The 20,000-nt window shown below is 45.5% G+C and overlaps 1 protein-coding gene across 1 annotated transcript in view; it reads left to right on the plus strand.

Annotated features, from left to right (window-relative positions):
* Positions 1–20,000, plus strand: part of LOC306936104 (voltage-dependent T-type calcium channel subunit alpha-1I-like) — a 363,333-nt gene that overhangs the window by 328,169 nt on the left and 15,164 nt on the right. Inside the window, exons 34-38 of the mRNA XM_079519541.1 lie at positions 454–524; positions 5,588–5,666; positions 7,704–7,825; positions 12,125–12,625; positions 17,368–17,517. Of these exons, the coding sequence (XP_079375667.1) occupies positions 454–524; positions 5,588–5,666; positions 7,704–7,825; positions 12,125–12,625; positions 17,368–17,517 (923 nt within the window). The remainder of the gene's footprint in view (positions 1–453; positions 525–5,587; positions 5,667–7,703; positions 7,826–12,124; positions 12,626–17,367; positions 17,518–20,000) is intronic.

Raw genomic sequence — 20,000 nt, forward strand, 5'->3', positions numbered from 1 at the left:
TGAAATATACATAGTGTGAAAATGCACGTGACCCACTCAGCACGTCGGATGCTTTGGGCCCTGATCCAGAAAAGGTTGAGAACCAATGGCCTGGTGTGTGTGTGTGTGTGTGTGTGTGTGTGTGTGTGTGTGTGTGTGTGTGTGTGTGTGTGTGTGTGTGTGTGTGTGTGTGTGTGTGTGTGTGTGTGTGTGTGTGTGTGTGTGTGTGTGTGTGTGTGTGTGTGTGTGTGTGTGTGTGTGTGCGAGCGTGTTCACCTGTGTCACACTGCGTGTAAATTTAGAACTGACCTTTTCGCAGAGCTTGATGTCTTCCATTTAGGCTGTAATTGAACCAGAGGGAAGTTCCCTCAAATGGCCACATTTACATCTCTCTTTATTTCATCCCCCTGTGTGTGTGTGTGTGTGTGTGTGTGTGTGTGTGTACGTGCGTGTGCGTGCTTGTGATGCACACAGTATTGAAGCTACTGAAGATGGCTACGGGAATGAGAGCCCTGCTGGATACGGTGGTCCAAGCCCTTCCGCAGGTAACACACACACACACACACACACACACACACATGCACACTGACTTGCCAGAAAGTGTCTAAGGCCAGTTAGACTTTACTGTGACAGCTTTATTACCGTAATGTAGCCTTGAAGCCGCAAGTCAGACAACAAGTTACACAAACATTATAGGTGGACTGACTGACTGGCTGGCTGGCTGACTGACTAGCTGGCTGGCTGACTGACTAGCTGGCTGGCTACACAGGGGGGTGCATCGCCCGGTGTCGAGTTCGGTCGGACCCACGGTTGTCCAGAACCACCCCAAAAAGGCCTCTGGACAGGGCCCCTGCCCAGTGCCCATGCAGTGTCCATATACTGTATGGAGCTGGCTTGTTCTGACATCATTCTGACGTCTGCTTAGACTCCATATTTGGGCATTCCTGACAAAGAACTCCATGGGCATAAAAGGTACACAGACATAATATCTGGGAGGGGCATGCATTTCCAACTTGCATCGTTCCAAGTAGGCCAGTGCCCAACGGGCACCGCTGTAGAGGCTCCAATGGGCACCGCTCTAGTAGCATTAATATAAAGAAAATAATGTACAACAAAACTGTGTTTTTTTCCCTTTAAAAGCTTGAAAAATGATACGTAGAATCTTTCAAATACACTACGTTCGCTCCATTGATCCAAGCACGAGGACACAGTCGTTTGATTGATCAATCATTACAATAAACATTCTCTGACGCCGCATGCGGCCCACCCATCTGATGCCCACCCATCTTAAGTGGTCAGATGGGTGGGCAGCGAGTGCCTTCAAGATCCGAAAAGGTTGGGGAACTGTCCACAACTGACCATAGACATAAAACAAGAGTGTGGTGTGGTGAGAGAGGGTGAAGAGGTGAGGAAAAACAGATTTCTCGTCTTTCTCTTCCATTGATCCCCCCCTCATTAACATTGGGCCCTTTGCTCTGTCCCCAGGGTCCCTGGGAGGTAATTAAAACCAGAGCTAATTAAACAGGTCCAGAAGGTCTGCCCATGCATGTGTGTGCATACAGAATACACACGTGTGTGTATGTGTGCTGGTGAGAGGACATACAGTATACTTATATACAGTATATTTGGGAGAAATAACCCCCCCAAAAGAAAAAATACCCCAATTTATTACCGCACTGCGCAGCCCAGGGGGGCCCTGACATTTGTCTAGCCCGGGCGGCCCTTGGGAGGTTAAATCCGGCCCTGGTGGCGAGGGAGAGAGACAGAAAAACGTAACAAAGCGCTAGACAGTATATACTCGAGGCGAGGTCTTGCAATTTATCACTGTGCAAATGGAATGGCATGCTGCCAATGCTACCTCATTACCCGATGCGGAGCTATTGATGGGAATATTGACATTTCAACAAAGGCATCAGCACAGCAATGAAACAAGGGGACGGTTTCTCTCATACAGTACATACGTATACTGCAGCTACATAAAAGCAGAATTTACTCTGTGCACGAGAGGCGACACTGTACACCATAATATGGCCTGATGTGGCTTTATTGCTTTGCTAAAACTGTTACCAAGCATGAGAATGAAACGTACCTCCAAATTAAAACCGTTTTCTGCACAAACAAGGCCCAGTGGAGGAAAGTAACTACTATTTACTCAAGTAAAATGTTTAAGTATAGGGCCTACTTTTACTTTACTTGAGTATGCTCATTTTTCAATACTTGAAATACCTTTTTATTTTTTTGGTATTCAGACAGCCAGCAATGGGTAGAACGCTCCCAAAAAAATGTAGTCTCTGTGACACATCTAGGGGCCGCAATCTGCATTCAAAGATTTTCCTAGAAGCTTTGTCATTGTTATTTTTGGGAGTGTTCTACCCATTGCTGGCTGTCTGGATACCACAAAAATTTAAAATTAAAAGGTCAATAATATTTTGACATATTACTGCTTATAGCAGCTTTAAGTGCATGGTACTTTACAATGCCATGTTAAAATACAGCCGCCATGAAGATAAAATTACAACAATAAATGGTGAAATCAAAACAAAATAAGACAAATGAAGTGTTTGAGGAAATAATGTGGACGATAGAAGCAATTTGAAATCTATAGGAAGGTCATTTAAAAGACGACGCTATGACTTTGCTATAGCGTCAACTCCTCAGGCAGGGCATTGCACAGCATGGGTTCACCCATGGTCATGACATGAGTCAGTACCTGCATGGAAGCAAAAGATAGTACTGAAAACACACTTTTAAATTAGCCATTGTAATTGTGAAATGAACAAAAGTGTTGTTAAATAAAAAAGGTTTTTGTAAATCAAAACTGACAACCAAATGTGACGCTCTTGTTTGCCACATAATAGTGATGTAATGTGGTCACAGGTGCGTATTTATAGAGCAATTTTTGACCGCTTTGAACACTGCTGGACAATCATAATCAAGGACCAGGACTAATGGGGCGGCGGTGGCTCAGGAGTGCCTGTATGGTAACCGCAAGGTTGCCAGTTCGAACCCGGGCTCCCCCAGAGTTACTGTCGAAGTGTCCTTGAGCAAGACACTGAACCCCTAATTGCTCCCGATGTGCTAGTTGGTGCCTTGCATGGTTTCCGCTGCCATCGGTGTATGAATGTGTGTGTGAATGGGTGAATGTAATGCACAATCTCTGTAAAGCGCCTTGGATAAAGGCGCTATATAAATGCACCATTTACCATTTACCATTTATGACAATCCGTTTCATGATGTGAGATTTAGGATTGTTGACTCCCGTGCTCTGTAGCCGGTGAACGCGGCAAGAGAGGGCGCTGGAAGGTCAGAGATCCATATGCTTGTACCAAATGGGAGGTGAGCTTAATAGCTCCTTGACTGATCTCAGCAGAAATCCATTCCAGGGGCCACTCTTCACATAAGATGCAGTGAGCCTCCACCACTATCCCCTCCTCCACCCCCCACTGTTGTAATGGCTGCTGCATGCTGTTGGCTAACTTTAACAGCCCCAGCTGTAGCGCTTAACATCCACACTAAAGTCCACCACTGATCTTGTTCTCTCTCTCCTATCGGGGGAATGGTTGATAAGCCTCGTCCCACGGCAGATGTGGTCACCACATGGAATGTCGTCTTTAATTGGGGGGAAAAAAACGTCATTAGCGATTGTCCTCGTTTATCCTTTGCTCAGCAATTCTGGTTATTTATTTATATATTTTTGTGGGTGTGTCTGCCAAATGCACCAACCTCATGTCTAGGTCCCGGCTTACTAATAGTATACAATGAATTGAATGATACAGGCTTTATCCATTTGGGGCGAAAAGCAGTCACGTCGATCTAGTTTCTTTGTGTCTATACATCTGCTTACTTCATTTAAAGCTGCCTGCTTAAAGCTCTACTGAGTAGTGACTAGAGTTATTAAAGGTAATACCAAGTTCAACATGTAAGTAATTTCTACTGAAGTGCCTCCAACTCTCTCCCCTAAGTGGATTCATACAGGCCTATAGCCTGGATTTTCCCATATAGCGGACAACCATTTAAGTACTACATACGTATTTGCCCCCACAGCTCTATATTATGGCCCGTTCTGTTTTCACTACTGAATACTGAATATCATCGCCGAACATAGCTGATCTACAAGCTCACAACCCATCCCATTGTGAGCTTGTGTAGCAATTTGTTATTTCTGCCAAATGTTCACCCCAGAATAGGGTTGCTAAGGTGATTAATGAAGCATTCCACTCTAAGTAAAGTTTTTGCTCAGTTTGTTGTGAGTTAGAATCCCCAGGGCATTTTTGTGATAACACAAAAGATTGTTTTTGCTTTAATATCTGTACCATGTACTGTTTTCATTTCTGACTAATAAAGTATTCAATCAATCAAACAGAATTGAGCAAAAAGGGGGGCAATAAGCACATGCTATGTATCCATCCAGTTAATGCAATCGTCAAAGTGTACCCACTACATTACGATTCTACAAGCGTAGCCTTTACTAGCCTATGTAGCCTTGTACTGCTACGACTGGCTAATTTCTTGCTGCTCATTTTACTTTACCATCCTCGCAAGTGACAAGTGATACATTTTGACTATTTTCTTTTTGTATCCGAAAAACCTTTATTGGACTGAAATCCCATGTGCGTCTATAGCTACATCTTGACTTGGCTCATGTTTCCACAGCGCTATATCCTTCCAGATTAGCATTACTGTCTTCTGCTTCATCCAACGCTCTCTTCCCAAATTCTCCCAAGAACAAGTATTGTTATATTTCTGTTCCAGCCTGCAGTGGAGCAAACAAGAGCCTCAAACAAGTGTCTGCTTAACACAGATTGACTCGTGTGAAGTCTCTTTCTTCTCCTCGTGCATTATCCACACTGTCTCCGATGTCCTTGGAGGAAATCCCTAGTAGCTTCTCCCTGCATTAAAATCTGACAGAGTTAAAGCTCTCTTTTGGACAAGGACAATTATAGTAACATGGTTGGTTTTTGGAGGAAAACAATGCCTTTTACTATTCCCAGCAGCGCGATGACGGCGCAGAGCCAGCGTGTGACATTGATCAGGGGGGATTTTGTCTGTAAAAAATACATTAATACTTGTCTTGAATGTTTACTGTGCGACACGATCACCTTTTAGCCGTGGTTTGGAGGAGTGCCACAACATCAAATATAGGTTACAGTATGCACTATGTATGCACGCGCATACACACGTTTTGGACTTCAGTGAGTTATCTGCAGGGTTGGCATGCATCTGGACTTATTTAGCTGACTAAATATTATAACAACTTAATTTCTTTGCAAAATATGACTTGTGCGTGCGTGGCCTAATAATAGCTGGCATGGCAAAGAACCAAGCCACGTAACTTGCAAAATACTGCTCTGTTTCGGCTGTTATAGGCAGTTTGTCTGTATGGAGGTGCCATGAACTGTCAACCCAACTGTAAAATGAATTGTAATTTGCAGATTCAAATAAATGACTAAAGTGTGTGTGTGTGTGTGTGTGTGTGTGTGTGTGTGTGTGTGTGTGTGTGTGTGTGTGTGTGTGTGTGTGTGTGTGTGTGTGTGTGTGTGTGTGTGTGTGTGTGTGTGTGTGTGTGTGTGTGTGTGTGTGTGTGTGTGTGTGTGTGTGTGTGCTACAGGTGGGTAACCTGGGCCTGCTCTTCATGCTGCTGTTCTTCATCTACGCCGCCTTGGGAGTAGAGCTCTTCGGAGAGCTGGGTGAGTGATGTGACTCACTCTACAATACATCATTGATTTGTTTTTAATTATTATCATTCTAAAACATTTTCACAGACAAAAAAAGCATTTTTTTTTTCATGAATTAAAAACAAATTCAGGGGGGCACTGTGGCACAGTTGGTAGTGCTGTCGCCTCACAGCTAGAAGGTCCTGGGTTCGATTCCCGCTCCGGGTGCTGTGGGTGCTGGCGGCGTGTTTCCTCCTCCACGTCATCAGTGCCCATACCCGAGGCGGGGTTGGCGAAAGGGCCTGGAGTTTGCATGTTCTCCCCGTGTCCTCTAGGGTAGGTACCCTCACAAAAACATGCAGTGATCCTGGTCTCTAAACTGCCTCCCCCTGGCCAGCCGGGGCGCCTGATGGAGGGGAAAGGAACTGGTTGGAATAACGTGTTCCTTCCACGCGCTACGTCCAACCAGGGAAACTCCCCCCTGTCAGGTGTAAAGGAGCAACTTGGACACTCAGGCATGAAGGAAGCATGAGTTCAAGTCCGTTGCTCTCCCCATATGGGGACTAATTATTGGCGGAGGGTGTGTAGAGCCCAGGATCACAATAGATAATTGACACAGGGGGGGGAAATGGGTTACAAAATCGTGGGATAAAAATGATAAAAATAAAAAAAACAATTATATATTTTTTCTCAGTAATTTCATGAAGAAATCAAAGAAAAATCGGGAAAAAAAATCGAAGAAATGTTATGAATTAGAAAACAAATGTTTGAGTAGTATAGCGATCTACAAGCTCACAACGATCTACAATCGTTGAAATTGTAGATCGGCTATTTTCACTAGTTTGGGTCCCTGAGAGACATCAAATTGGTCTTTTGGGTCACAGGCTCAAACGTTTGGGAACCACTGCACTACATCATTGATTTTCAAACCTTTTCCGTTTCAAGGACCCTCCCCCCCCTAGCTCCCACTCCCTCATTATTGAAGACATTTTTAAGCCATGGTGGACCCCCACTTGACACATTTGTCTGCAACCTTTTTGAAACAGTGTCATGGTTTTATTTTCTAGATAGTCAGTGTGCCATATGCCAACATTCATTTTAATGACAGCACATCAATAAAACGCAAGAAGGCGACACGTGCGTCCACCAAGACCAAACGATGGCCTGACACACTGAAAAAAATAATAATATTGAATAAAGAAACCCCCGCACACTGTCTTCAAATGCAGTTGAAAAGGTTTGAACAGGAAATCACAACATTTCAGTCTGTTTAGACCTTCATCAGGCTATCTTTGTGGCTGAAACGTTGTGATTTCCCATTAAAACTTTTTCGACTGCATTTGTGTGCGGGAGTTTTTCCTTTTTTCAATGACACCACATCAAAAATTATTGTCCACGAATAAGTTATATTCGTGGACAATCATTTTTGACGTTCCCTTCTTTTTTAAATATTTTGTTTCACATTGTTATAATGATCGTTAGCAATAATAACCAAACTATTTCCCAGACTTTCCTTCGGTCAGAGTTAAACAGAATCCTTTGATTGTTCAAAACGAACTTCTTCCTTCTAAAACGTTGTGTGACGCGATAATCTAAAAAAAATTCTAGATGTGGCTAGCAGTAATATCTCTTGGAAGACAAGAAGGATTAGTGCCAAATATGACTGTTGCTTTATCAAGGAAGAAGGTCCCAAAAGATTCATCTTGTGATATAAACTATGGAGTCATACCAGGACATTATCTGTCCCTGTTGACACAGATTTATTTTTATTTTTTTAAACAATATATTTATTGCATTTTTCTTTTTTTTGTACAAACAGACAATACAACAGAACAATACATCATTGTTGACGCAGATGTAATGCAGATTGTGTCAACCTTAGTTCAGGTATGCAGGACAGTCATCCAATCAGCTCAGAGACAAAAATAAGTGGAAAGTGTTATATTAGTTGTGGTTTATTGCCATCCACAAATGGGTCCCGAACCGAGTGAAACAATGCTAATACTAATCCATTTGTTCCATCTGTCCTCATCAATGTATAACACAGGCTCTTTGTTCTCTCCTCCTCAGTGTGTAACGCAGACTATCCGTGTGAGGGTATGAGTCGTCACGCCACTTTTGAGAACTTTGGCATGGCCTTCCTTACTTTGTTCCAAGTCTCCACTGGTGACAACTGGAACGGCATCATGAAGGTACCTGCCATTACATCATTCACAAACGCCGTGGTTAAACAGATTTTGATGCTATTATTATTAAGTCATTTTGCTGGGGGACCCCCTGGAGCCTCCTCGAGGACCCCTGGGGGTCTCAGGACCAAACTTTGCGAACCGCTGCAATAGCCGAATGTCTACGTGTCCCTGAGAATGACACTTAACCCCTGACTGGTCCCCTCCCCTGACTGGTCCCCTCCCCTGACTGGTCCCCTCCCCTGACTGGTCCCCTCCCCTGACTGGTCCCCTACCCTGAACTGAATTAACCCCTGACTGCTCCCCTCCCCTGAACTGAATTAACCCCTGACTGCTCCCCTCCCCTGCTCCCCTCCCCTGACTGCTCCCCTCCCCTGACTGCTCCCCTCCCCTGACTGCTCCCCTCCCCTGACTGGTCCCCTCCCCTGAACTGAATTTCCCCCACAGGATGTGATAGATATACAATAATAATGGCTATTATGTAACCTGACTCCATGGTCCACATAGTAACAGATTGGAGCTTTAGCTGCATGAGATATTCACACGAGCTGCTGTTAAATCTACATTAATTTGCATGAACAACACTCGCTCAAAGCTGCAAGCAAAGAGTGCCACAGATTCATGAGTCCGACTCTGTGGAGCCGTTTAAGCACCCAGGGTGAGCATTATGTACACGTGTCCACTTTCCAGTTGACAGTTGTTGGAAGCACAATAAAAGAAAGCTTTATTGACTGTTAAGTGGCAAGTTGGAAGTCCGTAAAGTCTCATTCACTGTCAATAAACCCTCCCCACAAAGTACACAGATTAGAGCCTTGGTTTTCTGGATTTTAGCCTCCAGAGAGTTGTTCATGTTTACAAATATTGATTGAACTGTGCAAGTTCAATCACATTACATTATGATGCATATTGAATGAATTTGGTCTGAGGAGTCTTGCTTTTACATCATTGACCGATCATAAAGTGCAAGATGTCATTGTCATGGATTTTTAAAGAGAGAGCGATTGTTGCTTGGCGCACAAACACATTAAGGTGGCAGGCGTCTTTGTTAATCAATTGATCTGTAAATCAAATGTACGCCTGCCCTGAAGCTTCTAAAATTGATTAGAAAGAATGTGAAATAGGACCTGGAAGTACAACCCTGACACACTGTTAAGCACATTATCCCTGACATCAATATTTTGGGACATGTCATTGGCTGTTTTCACCATTTGTCATATAAGACAAAGTGTATACGGCTTAAGCTATTAGACGAGATACATATTTGAATGTTTCAACATACAGTATATGCATTGGGGGGTTAGATCAGCTACGAATGATTCCCGAGCGTGGCACGGCTGCGGCTCACCGCTCCAAGAGATGGATGGGTCAAATGCGGAGAACAAATCTTGCATTATAGCAATGTATGTGACTAATAGTAGGACTTTAACCTTTAACCTATTCACCCTCTTCCTCGCTGTCCATCATCTTCTATAGTAGGACTTTAACCTTTAACCTATTCACCCTCTTCCTCGCTGTCCATCATCTTCTATAGTAGGACTTTAACCTTTAACCTATTCACCCTCTTCCTCGCTGTCCATCATCTTCTATAGTAGGACTTTAACCTTTAACCTATTCACCCTCTTCCTCGCTGTCCATCATCTTCTATAGTAGGACTTTAACCTTTAACCTATTCACCCTCTTCCTCGCTGTCCATCATCTTCTATAGTAGGACTTTAACCTTTAACCTATTCACCCTCTTCCTCGCTGTCCATCATCTTCTATAGTAGGACTTTAACCTTTAACCTATTCACCCTCTTCCTCGCTGTCCATCATCTTCTATAGTAGGACTTTAACCTTTAACCTATTCACCCTCTTCCTCGCTGTCCATCATCTTCTATAGTAGGACTTTAACCTTTAACCTATTCACCCTCTTCCTCGCTGTCCATCATCTTCTATAGTAGGACTTTAACCTTTAACCTATTCACCCTCTTCCTCGCTGTCCATCATCTTCTATAGTAGGACTTTAACCTTTAACCTATTCACCCTCTTCCTCGCTGTCCATCATCTTCTATAGTAGGACTTTAACCTTTAACCTATTCACCCTCTTCCTCGCTGTCCATCATCTTCTATAGTAGGACTTTAACCTTTAACCTATTCACCCTCTTCCTCGCTGTCCATCATCTTCTATAGTAGGACTTTAACCTTTAACCTATTCACCCTCTTCCTCGCTGTCCATCATCTTCTATAGTAGGACTTTAACCTTTAACCTATTCACTCTTCCTCGCTGTCCATCATCTTCCCGGCTATCCATCAGTCTTCCAGCCATATTTAACGATCGCAGGAAAGTGCTGGCTCAGCAATAAGATCTGAAGACCTGCCTTTGTAGATGGAGCACGTGCGGTGTGTGTGTGTGTGTGTGTGTGTGTGTGTGTGTGTGTGTGTGTGTGTGTGTGTGTGTGTGTGTGTGTGTGTGTGTGTGTGTGTGTGTGTGTGTGTGTGTGTGTGTGTGTGTGTGTGTGTGTGTGTGTGTGTGTGTGTGTGTGTGCAATCTGTACAGACAAACCAATTACGCACACATACACACACACACGTGAAATTCCATGCAGTTTCAAGTACACACGCACACCTGCTATCTCGCCACTTCTGCCAGCCGTCGTCCACACCCGGCATGCTGCGATGGTATTGGGTAATATGGTGGAGTGTGACAGGGCAGACAATTAAGCACACAATGGAAGAGGTGGGGAGGTAGGGGTGGACTGCAGAGCGGGCTAGCCGTGGCCACAGATGCTACCTCTCGGGCAGAGAGCGCTGTCATTTCACTGTCAAATTACCACCTGTGCAGTGAAAACTGGGCAAAGCACTGCGAGGGAGCGGGCGAGTGGGGGACCAGTCGCTCGCTGATGAGAGGGAATGAGAAGGAATAATGAGAGTGCAGAAAGCGTGCGCGAAAGAAATCAGCATGGGTGGAGGTTATGCTTATGTTCCTATGGTTTTTAATGAGGAACTGCATGGGAGGGCAATTGAGGAAGGGGAGCATGTTGGTTTGTTACGCTCTCTGTTCTCTAAGGGGAAAATTAGTAAAGAAAATGGCATGAAGAAAATTGTGACCGAGTGGGTTGGGAAAAGTTGCAAGATTTGGCAAAAAGGAGGGAGGGAAAAAGAGGAAGAATAGTACGAGAGGAACTGTGTGAGAAGGAGCGCAGTGTGTAAATGTCACGTCAAATTAGGCAAATAAGAGCGTGGCTGCGGCTCAGAGGGCTTACGTTGTTTTGTGTGGTCACAGCCAGGGCGAGATAGATAGTCTGCTTCCCCCAGAAAGCACTTGTCACTTTGGTTAAGCTCAGAATGAACTCCGCTGTGCAAATGTTAACCAGAGGCGAAAACCACAAAATAAATGCTTTGCAGAAGACAGAATTGCATTGTGTCGCAGAAGAGAGACAATTCAGTGCAGCAACGAGACAAGTATATTCCTGTTCCTCCAGAGACCGTGGGGTAAAATCTCTTCCATTGTAGTGATAAATGTGCTAATCGCTGTAATGATATACAGTAAGGGTGGTCTGTGGTATAAGGCACACACTGCGGTGACATCAAGACCAGATGCCGACTTATTTTGCATGCTCCTTCCCGACAATTCAGTCACATTTTGTACACTCTCAGAGTTAAATTCATGTACAGTAGGTGTCACGTAATGCTGTTCTCTACAATACAGCTCTAATGCAGAATGGTACAGTAGGTAGGTATGTCTATGGAACGGAGCAACTTGCCCTTTCCCCACGGCAGTAGGAGGTCGAGCAAACAAAAAGTGAAGCGTCAAAGGTGAGAAAAGTTCAACTTTGCTGCCGCGTGGCGAGACAGAGCAGCAGCAAACCAGAAGGGCACTGTGCTCTGAAGTAGGCGTTCATATGCTACATACCGTACAGTACCACACTATACTGCACAGCCTATTCCTTAAAATAAATGTAGAAATTGTATGCAAGAAAGGTGGTCTCGAAATGAAATAGGTACAGAATCACTGCTCTCCATAGGCGTCTTTGAGGGGGTCCCCAACAAAATGTCTTAATATCTAAATCAATCTAACCACACTGTACATCTGCAATTTTCAAAACATCAAATACAGATAATTCTGGGTGTCCTTGGCATGAAAACGTTTGAGAACCACTGATACATTTTTCAGAAAACTGTCCGGATTTACAAGACATTTTGGTCACTTCCTGACCGTCTGCTGTCCACCCCTCTCCCACAACAACCACCCTCCTACCTATATCCCCTGCTATGTCCACCCCTCTCCCACAACAACCACCCTCCTACCTATATCCCCTGCTACAGGACACGTTGCGGGAGTGCCCGCCGGACAACGGCCTGGACGTGGACTACGCCTGCAACCCCAGCCTGCAGTTCATCTCGCCACTGTACTTTGTCTCCTTCGTGCTCACCGCCCAGTTCGTGCTCATCAACGTGGTGGTTGCCGTGCTGATGAAGCACCTGGACGACTCCAACAAGGAGGCCAAAGAGGAGGCGGAGATGGACGCCGAGATTGAGCTGGAGCTGGCCCAGGGCACCCTCTGCTGCATGGGCGCCCCCGGCTGCGGGGGTGGGGGGGCTTCGGGGCCGCCGCCTGAGACCAAGGGAGGCGCCGGAGGAGCCGGCGGACGGCCGGCGCTGAGGAAGGAGAAGGAGAAGGTGGGCGGAGGCGGAGATGTGGGAGAGAAGAAGGGAGGAGGAGAGGCGGGGCAGAAGACGCACCACCACCATGTGGCCACCATGCACCCGCCGGGCCCGCTCAGCGCCAGCAACTCCTCCATCCGCAAGATGTACTCCCCTGCACAGGTGAGCGTGGAGCTGTGGGTGTGGGTGGGTGTGCGTGTGCAAGTGAGATGGCTGCATGTAGTGTGTATGTTGCAGCACCACGAGGGTAGGGACTGTGTGTGTGTGTGTGTGTGTGTGTGTGTGTGTGTGTGTGTGTGTGTGTGTGTGTGTGTGTGTGTGTGTGTGTGTGTGTGTGTGTGTGTGTGTGTGTGTGTGTGTGTGTGTGTGTGTGTGTGTGTGTGTGTGTGTGTGTGTGTGTGTCAAGCTTTAGCTCATGCAGAAGAAAGTGATGTTCAAGCCAAAGAAAATGCTACAGAGGAGAACAATGGAGGGATACTTCATAGTGTAAATGGCTCTGACATGGGGGAGAGAGAGAGAGAGAGAGAGAGAGAGATGAATGTATCATTGTTTTATTGCGTTCATTGTGCATTTGATGGACAGTTCTTTGATAATTCACGCCTTTTATGTTGCTTATGCAGCCTTTATGAAGAGGCAAGGAAAGGTCATGCAAGCTTAGATATGCATACAAAGGCAGAAAAGAAAAGAAAGAAAGGCTTGGCAAAAAAAAGGAGAAAGAAATGGCAGCAGTTTTACAAGAAAGCGCCAATAGCAAATAGCAGTAATCTACGTATCACCACATGACGTCGCTGTCGGGCAAAACCGTTACTTTTCAGGGGGAAAAAAAGAAGCTGTGTTCCAAAGTAGTTATTTGTTAACTAATATGTTAATGCTTTTCATTGGTTCAGTATTCATAAAACACACAGACACAATTTCACTTTCAAAACAAATTCAAAAACGCCCGATGCGTTGTGAGTTTGTAGATCGGCTATTTTTGCTACGTTTGTGTCACACTGTAGTTACAGCATGACGAAGTGCGCATTGATTCAATTAAAAGGTCAACAAGTTGAAATATGGACATTTTCGAGGTTTCTGCCCGACAGACATGCTACGATAAATAATATTTTAAGCTCATAGGGTCTTTCTTCTTCTAGGTGAGTGAAAACGCACCTCCACAGTCACACACTTCTATTACTTATCTTCTTGTTCAAACTCAGCTCCCTTGTTTCCAGCGCTCTCTGTAGCCATGGTAACCCCGGTGGACATGAAAACACGACTCAGTGTAATCACCTTTTTCAATTAAGCCGTTTATTTTCCTATTTAAGACGTATTAACCTTTCGTTACACCCATGGGACTATGTGAGTAAACGTGCACATTACATTCCCAGAGCTAGCTACTATTTCAGCTACGCATGCCCCCAGCCACACACGCACATGTGTGTGAGCGCGCGCACACACAGCTATTTCTCAACCTTTTTTATTATTAGTAATGAAATTCCTAATGATATGATGAGAATAATACACACACACACACACACACACACACACACACACACACACACACACACACACACACACACACACACACACACACACACACACACACACTGAAAGATGAGTCATCGCCAAGCACCTGCCACGATGCCGTCTACCTTTGGGAAGCTAAACTTGGCTGTATGGAGCCATTTATAGCCCGCTGTGTTGACTGACAAAAATAACTTACGTAATACAGACCAGTTGCAACCTCTCTCTCTCTCTCTCTCTCTCTCTCTCTCTCTCTCTCTCTCTCTCTCTCTCTCTCTCTCTCTCTCTCTCTCTCTCCCCCCTCCCTCTCCCTCCCTCTCTCTCCCTCTCTCTCTCTCTCTCTCTCTCTCTCTCTCTATCTCCCCCTCCCTCCCTCTCCCCCCCCCCCTCTCTCTCTCTATCTCCCCCTCCCTCCCTCTCTCTCTCTCTCTGTCTCTGTCTCTGTCTCTGTCTCTGTCTCTGTCTCTGTCTCTGTCTCTGTCTCTGTCTCTGTCTCTCTCTGTCTCTCTCTCTCTCTCTCTCTCTCTCTCTCTCTCTCTCTCTCTCTCTCTCTCTCTCTCTCTCGCTCTCTGGTGCTATACAGCAAGGGACCTGGAGGATTAACGCAATTTGTTGGCAGCTCCTAGTGTTTTGTGTGAGAGTGTAGTGCTCTACATACTGTATGTATGCATATGTGTGAGAGTGTACTGCTCTACATACTGTATGTATGCATACTGTATGTGTGTGCTTGTATTTGGAATGAGCTCGTTCATGTGTACTATCTGATAGCATATCATAGCCAGAGTTAATCATTTGAATTGAAACAGTTACAACAGCTTTGTAATAAAAGACAAAATGAGTCAGGGTGAGTCATTTACAATAAAGACACATAGCCTATAGTATATAGATAGCTTTGTGTAGCTTTAATTGAAGTTCCACTGAAATAAATTTAAACATAAGCACAGAATATGAGAATGAAGAAATAATAAAATTTGCTAATTTGTGCAGCAGTGATGAAAACTGTAATCTCAAGGGAACGATTTATAATAATAACTCAAAATGAAAGAATTGTTTTTCAAAGTGCACTGCGTAAATGTGTCAAATACATTAGATTTGTACTGCAAAGTGAAATATCCAGTTTTAGACTACAAACATAGCAAAACGGACACATAAAGGTACGGACGTGACACATAAAGAACACTCAACATTTTACCATGTGGAATGGCAGAGTTTCTATAGAAGGAAAATGAGGGACGAAAAGGAGACGAAGGAGCAAGTAGAAAGGAGTAAGGGTGAGGTGATGTTTGAGGCAGTGACGGTATACGATATAGCCGCTAATTAATTTCAGCTGTCTCTGTTCCCTGAAGACGGCTCCCATTGCATATTGGCCACCGCAGTCAATCAAACAATGTTTCAATACTAGCCTCCCAGCCCATACAACGTTGCATGTGGACTGGCTGAGTTCTGTATGTGCCTGCGTGCGTGGTGTGTTCGTGTGTTCGTGTATAAGAGTGGCCAGTGCTATCCACGCGAATAGAGTACTTGTATTTATAGAAGCCATTAATGTGTGGTGGGGCAGCCATAGCTGAGTGAGTAGAAGGTAATCAGAAGGTCCCTGAACAAGACAGTAACCATCTTCCACGCTTCATCATGGCCATCTGAGCAATCAGCTGGATAAAGCATGTGTGTGTGTGTGTGTGTGTGTGTGTGTGTGTGTGTGTGTGTGTGTGTGTGTGCGTGTGTGTTTGTGTATGCATTTGTGTCATACCTGGTGTGTTTGTTTGCTTAACAGCTCTAAATTGAGTGGTCTGGGGATAAAAATGGATGTGTGTGAATTTAGCACTACACTCCTTTGTGAAATGTAGTGCAGACTACTCTAAGAAACACATTTCCATTCAAGAGCCAGCCATGGGACAATGAAATGTGTGTAGATTTCCAAGGAAAACAATTTGGCAGATTAGATCGGAGCAAGCAGGGATCATAAAAAAGGAAATAAAAATCTGATTCAATCTAAATTGCTTGGAAACAGCCGTGGCAGTGGCACTCAACCTAATGTTTTAGTCTTAATTGTTTCCACTATGTATTGAACGGTGTAATTGAGGCTATGTATCAAATGTAATTGCAGTGCTCAACGCTTCCATACACAGTAAAAAGTGTTAATGTATCAATTTGTAACTATGAGAGTGAACAATTGTAACCGGGTCCATATGGTTCCGTTTGTTCGCGCTGATGAGTTAAATTAACATAGCATTTTGTAGTGTATGATTGTGTAATTGTGGAGAACTAAGGATATAATAACCTCCACAGAAGGAGACTGAGGACCCAATGACGTTAGAGGGTGTGTGTGAGCTGTATTCCCAACCGAGTTGCCCTCAGGGGGATAACCTATATGGGCCACTAAGTCAGTGGTTCCCAAACTTTTTCATGTCAAGGACCCCCAAATTGACACTTATCACCCCGCGGACCCCCATTTGAAAAGATATGCCAGGGACCCCCATAAGATAAGACTTTTACGGCTCTAGCAGTTATTCTCAACCCGTTTAATTTCAAGGACCGCCCAGTTTGACATGCATTAGGCTACGGGCCCCCATTTAATGGCATTTCTATCTCTGGGACCCCCAATTTATATTGTAAAATCACTGTTAGTTTAACTCTGAGAGTGTACACATTTGTATTTGAGAGTGTACAAATTTGCTTTGGGAACCACTGCACTATGGTTTGCCAACTTGGCTCGCTGCTTGGCGGCCATCAGCTACCCTTGGTACCTGGCAGCTCGCTGAGGTGTGCCTCACCTGGCAGCTCGCTGAGGTGTGCCTCACCTCACGAACTCACGCCTTTGTAATAAATCAAATCTTGCACATACGCAGGACGTAGCGCCAAACGAAACAAGCACTCCTTCCATGATGCATCTCAGCTGATCGCATTTTGGTTGGGAATCACTAGCACGCTGTTTAGCTTATAGGTTTGTGTTGCTTACTTTGAAGATCAGGACAGAAAGAAGAGCATCTCAGACGTGGTTAGAGGTGTGATTGGCTGTTTAACCGCTTTGTAGTCAACTTGTACAAATGCAAGCTATAGTGCAAAGTGAAACGTGTGAGATTGGGCTTGGGTGTGTGTGTGTGTGTGTGTGTGTGTGTGTGGGTGTGGGTGAGCGTATGACTGGGTGAACATGGGAGTGTGCGTGCATATACGTGCTTTCTGCGCGTGTGTGTGCGTTTGCGTTATTAACAGCGGCGGTGTGTGCGTTCTCCCCTGCGTGTTTTTCTTCTCTTGTCCTCGCATGCCTTTCGCATGTGCATGTGTATGCGCCGGCGTGCCACACTTGGTTCTGCCCGTGTATGCGTCTGTGGTGTGTGTACGTATGCGGGTGTGTGCGTGTGTGCGCGCGTGTGTGTGTGTGTATGTTTATACGTATGTTCCAGGAGAGCCAGTGGCTGGACAGCGTGTCTCTACTGATCAGTGACTCTCTGGAAGGAGAAATGCTAATGATCGACAACCTGTCCGGCTCTGTCTTTCACCACTACTCCTCCCCTCCGCCCCTCTGCAAGGACTGCAAGGGCCACCCGCAAGAGGTACGGGCACACACAGCACGCACGCACGCACGCACGCACACACAGCACGCACGCACGCACACACGCACGCACGCATGCACACACACACACACACACACACACACACACACACACACACACACACACACACACACACACACACACACACACGAAAACAAAAATAAATAACCAAATAAATTCCATAAATTGGTAGTAGAGAAAATACAAGTTTCTCTTTTGGGTCACGGGCTAAAAGGTTTGGGAACCACTGCCCTACATCGCCTCAGACCACTGCTGGGGTTCTGCCCTATAGACCACTGCTGGGGTTCTGCCCTATAGACCACTGCTGGGGTTCTGCCCTAGTATAGACCACTGCTGGGGTTCTGCCCTATAGACCACTGCTGGGGTTCTGCCCTATAGACCACTGCTGGGGTTCTGCCCTAGTATAGACCACTGCTGGGGTTCTGCCCTATAGACCACTGCTGGGGTTCTGCCCTAGTATAGACCACTGCTGGGGTTCTGCCCTAGTATAGACCACTGCTGGGGTTCTGCCCTATAGACCACTGCTGGGGTTCTGCCCTATAGACCACTGCTGGGGTTCTGCCCTATAGACCACTGCTGGGGTTCTGCCCTATAGACCACTGCTGGGGTTCTGCCCTAGTATAGACCACTGCTGGGGTTCTGCCCTATAGACCACTGCTGGGGTTCTGCCCTATAGACCACTGCTGGGGTTCTGCCCTAGTATAGACCACTGCTGGGGTTCTGCCCTATAGACCACTGCTGGGGTTCTGCCCTATAGACCACTGCTGGGGTTCTGCCCTATAGACCACTGCTGGGGTTCTGCCCTACAGACCACTGCTGGGGTTCTGCCCTATAGAGTCTATAGGAAAATTTCGGGTCTAATTCGGGTCTAATTCGGTCTAATTCGGGTCTAATTCGGGTCTATTTGACCAATATAAATCAACTTTTTTCTTTTTTTTTTGCTGGAAAAATATGGTGCTGACACGAAGTTATGCTGCTTTCACACGGGCAGATGCAAAGCTACACTAGTACACCTAGTCACAGAACAGTGTCGTCGTTAAGCAGCAGGAGGATCCCACTGGCAGCACCTGTCCGTTTATCATTAGCACAACCACGAACGTCCAACACATATACAATGAATTACTCACCTAATGCTGCCTGCAGGTTCCATGTTTAATTCCAGCGGTGTGTAACCTACATTGTCTAAGTGACAGTTTTCATATTGTAAATATGGTCGCTAACGTGGGACTTTAAAAAAAAAAAAAAAAAAAAAAAAAAATCTCAAAATTATCTCACGGGCCAGATATTATTTCTGGGGGGCCAATTTTGGCCCGCGGGCCGCCTGTTGCCGACCCCTGCTATAGACCACTGCTGGGGTTCTGCCCTAGTATAGACCACTGCTGGGGTTCTGCCCTATAGACCACTGCTGGGGTTCTGCCCTATAGACCACTGCTCGGGTTCTGCCCTAGTATAGACCACTGCTGGGGTTCTGCCCTAGTATAGACAACTGCTGGGGTTCTGCCCTATAGACCACTTCTGGGGTTCTGCCCTATAGACCACTACTGGGGTTCTGCCCTAGTATAGACCACTGCTGGGGTTCTGCCCCTAGTATAGACCACTGCTGGGGTTCTGCCCTATAGACCACTGCTGGGGTTCTGCCCTATAGACCACTGCTGGGGTTCTGCCCTATAGACCACTGCTGGGGTTCTGCCCTACAGACCACTGCTGGGGTTCTGCCCTAGTATAGACCACTGCTGGGGTTCTGCCCTATAGACCACTGCTGGGGTTCTGCCCTATAGACCACTGCTGGGGTTCTAGTTGTGGACTCGAAGCGCAAATGGAAAAATACATCTATGCACTGAATTCATGATCCTGCTACAGTACTTTTATGAGAATATTAACTGAAGTAAATTTTCAAGTTGTATCAAAATGTATGAAGTTGCCAATACCCTTGAACCAAACACGCGCGCGCACACACACACACACACACACACACACACACACACACACACACACACACACACACACACACACACACACACACTGTGTGTGTGTAATGAGCAAACGTGCACGCATGCATCTTGTACAGACTTGCAGACTTACTTGACACATGGAAATGCATGCATATCCTCCTGGGTGTTAACTCTAAGGGTGCACGGGTCCATTTGGTCACATTTAGTACACTCTCAGAGTTGAATTACCGCTAACTCATAGGATGAATAGGAGCTTGTATTTGCATGCGCCCTCTTGGACATGCACTCACACACAATGGGATGCTAGACAGCTTGAACTCACAGCGGTGATGGTGATAATACTGTTGGTGTACTGTATGTACTGTATACCGTCGATGTCAGGAGGAAACCACGTATCTCCATACAGTATTCCAACTTTACTTTGTCATACTACAGTGTCAAACAAAACCACGTATCTCCATACAGTATTCCAACTTTACTTTGTCATACTACAGTGTCAAACAAAACCAC

Source organism: Electrona antarctica, assembly GCF_951216825.1.
Source record: "Electrona antarctica genome assembly, chromosome: 14".
NCBI classification, from domain to species: Eukaryota; Metazoa; Chordata; class Actinopteri; order Myctophiformes; family Myctophidae; genus Electrona; species Electrona antarctica.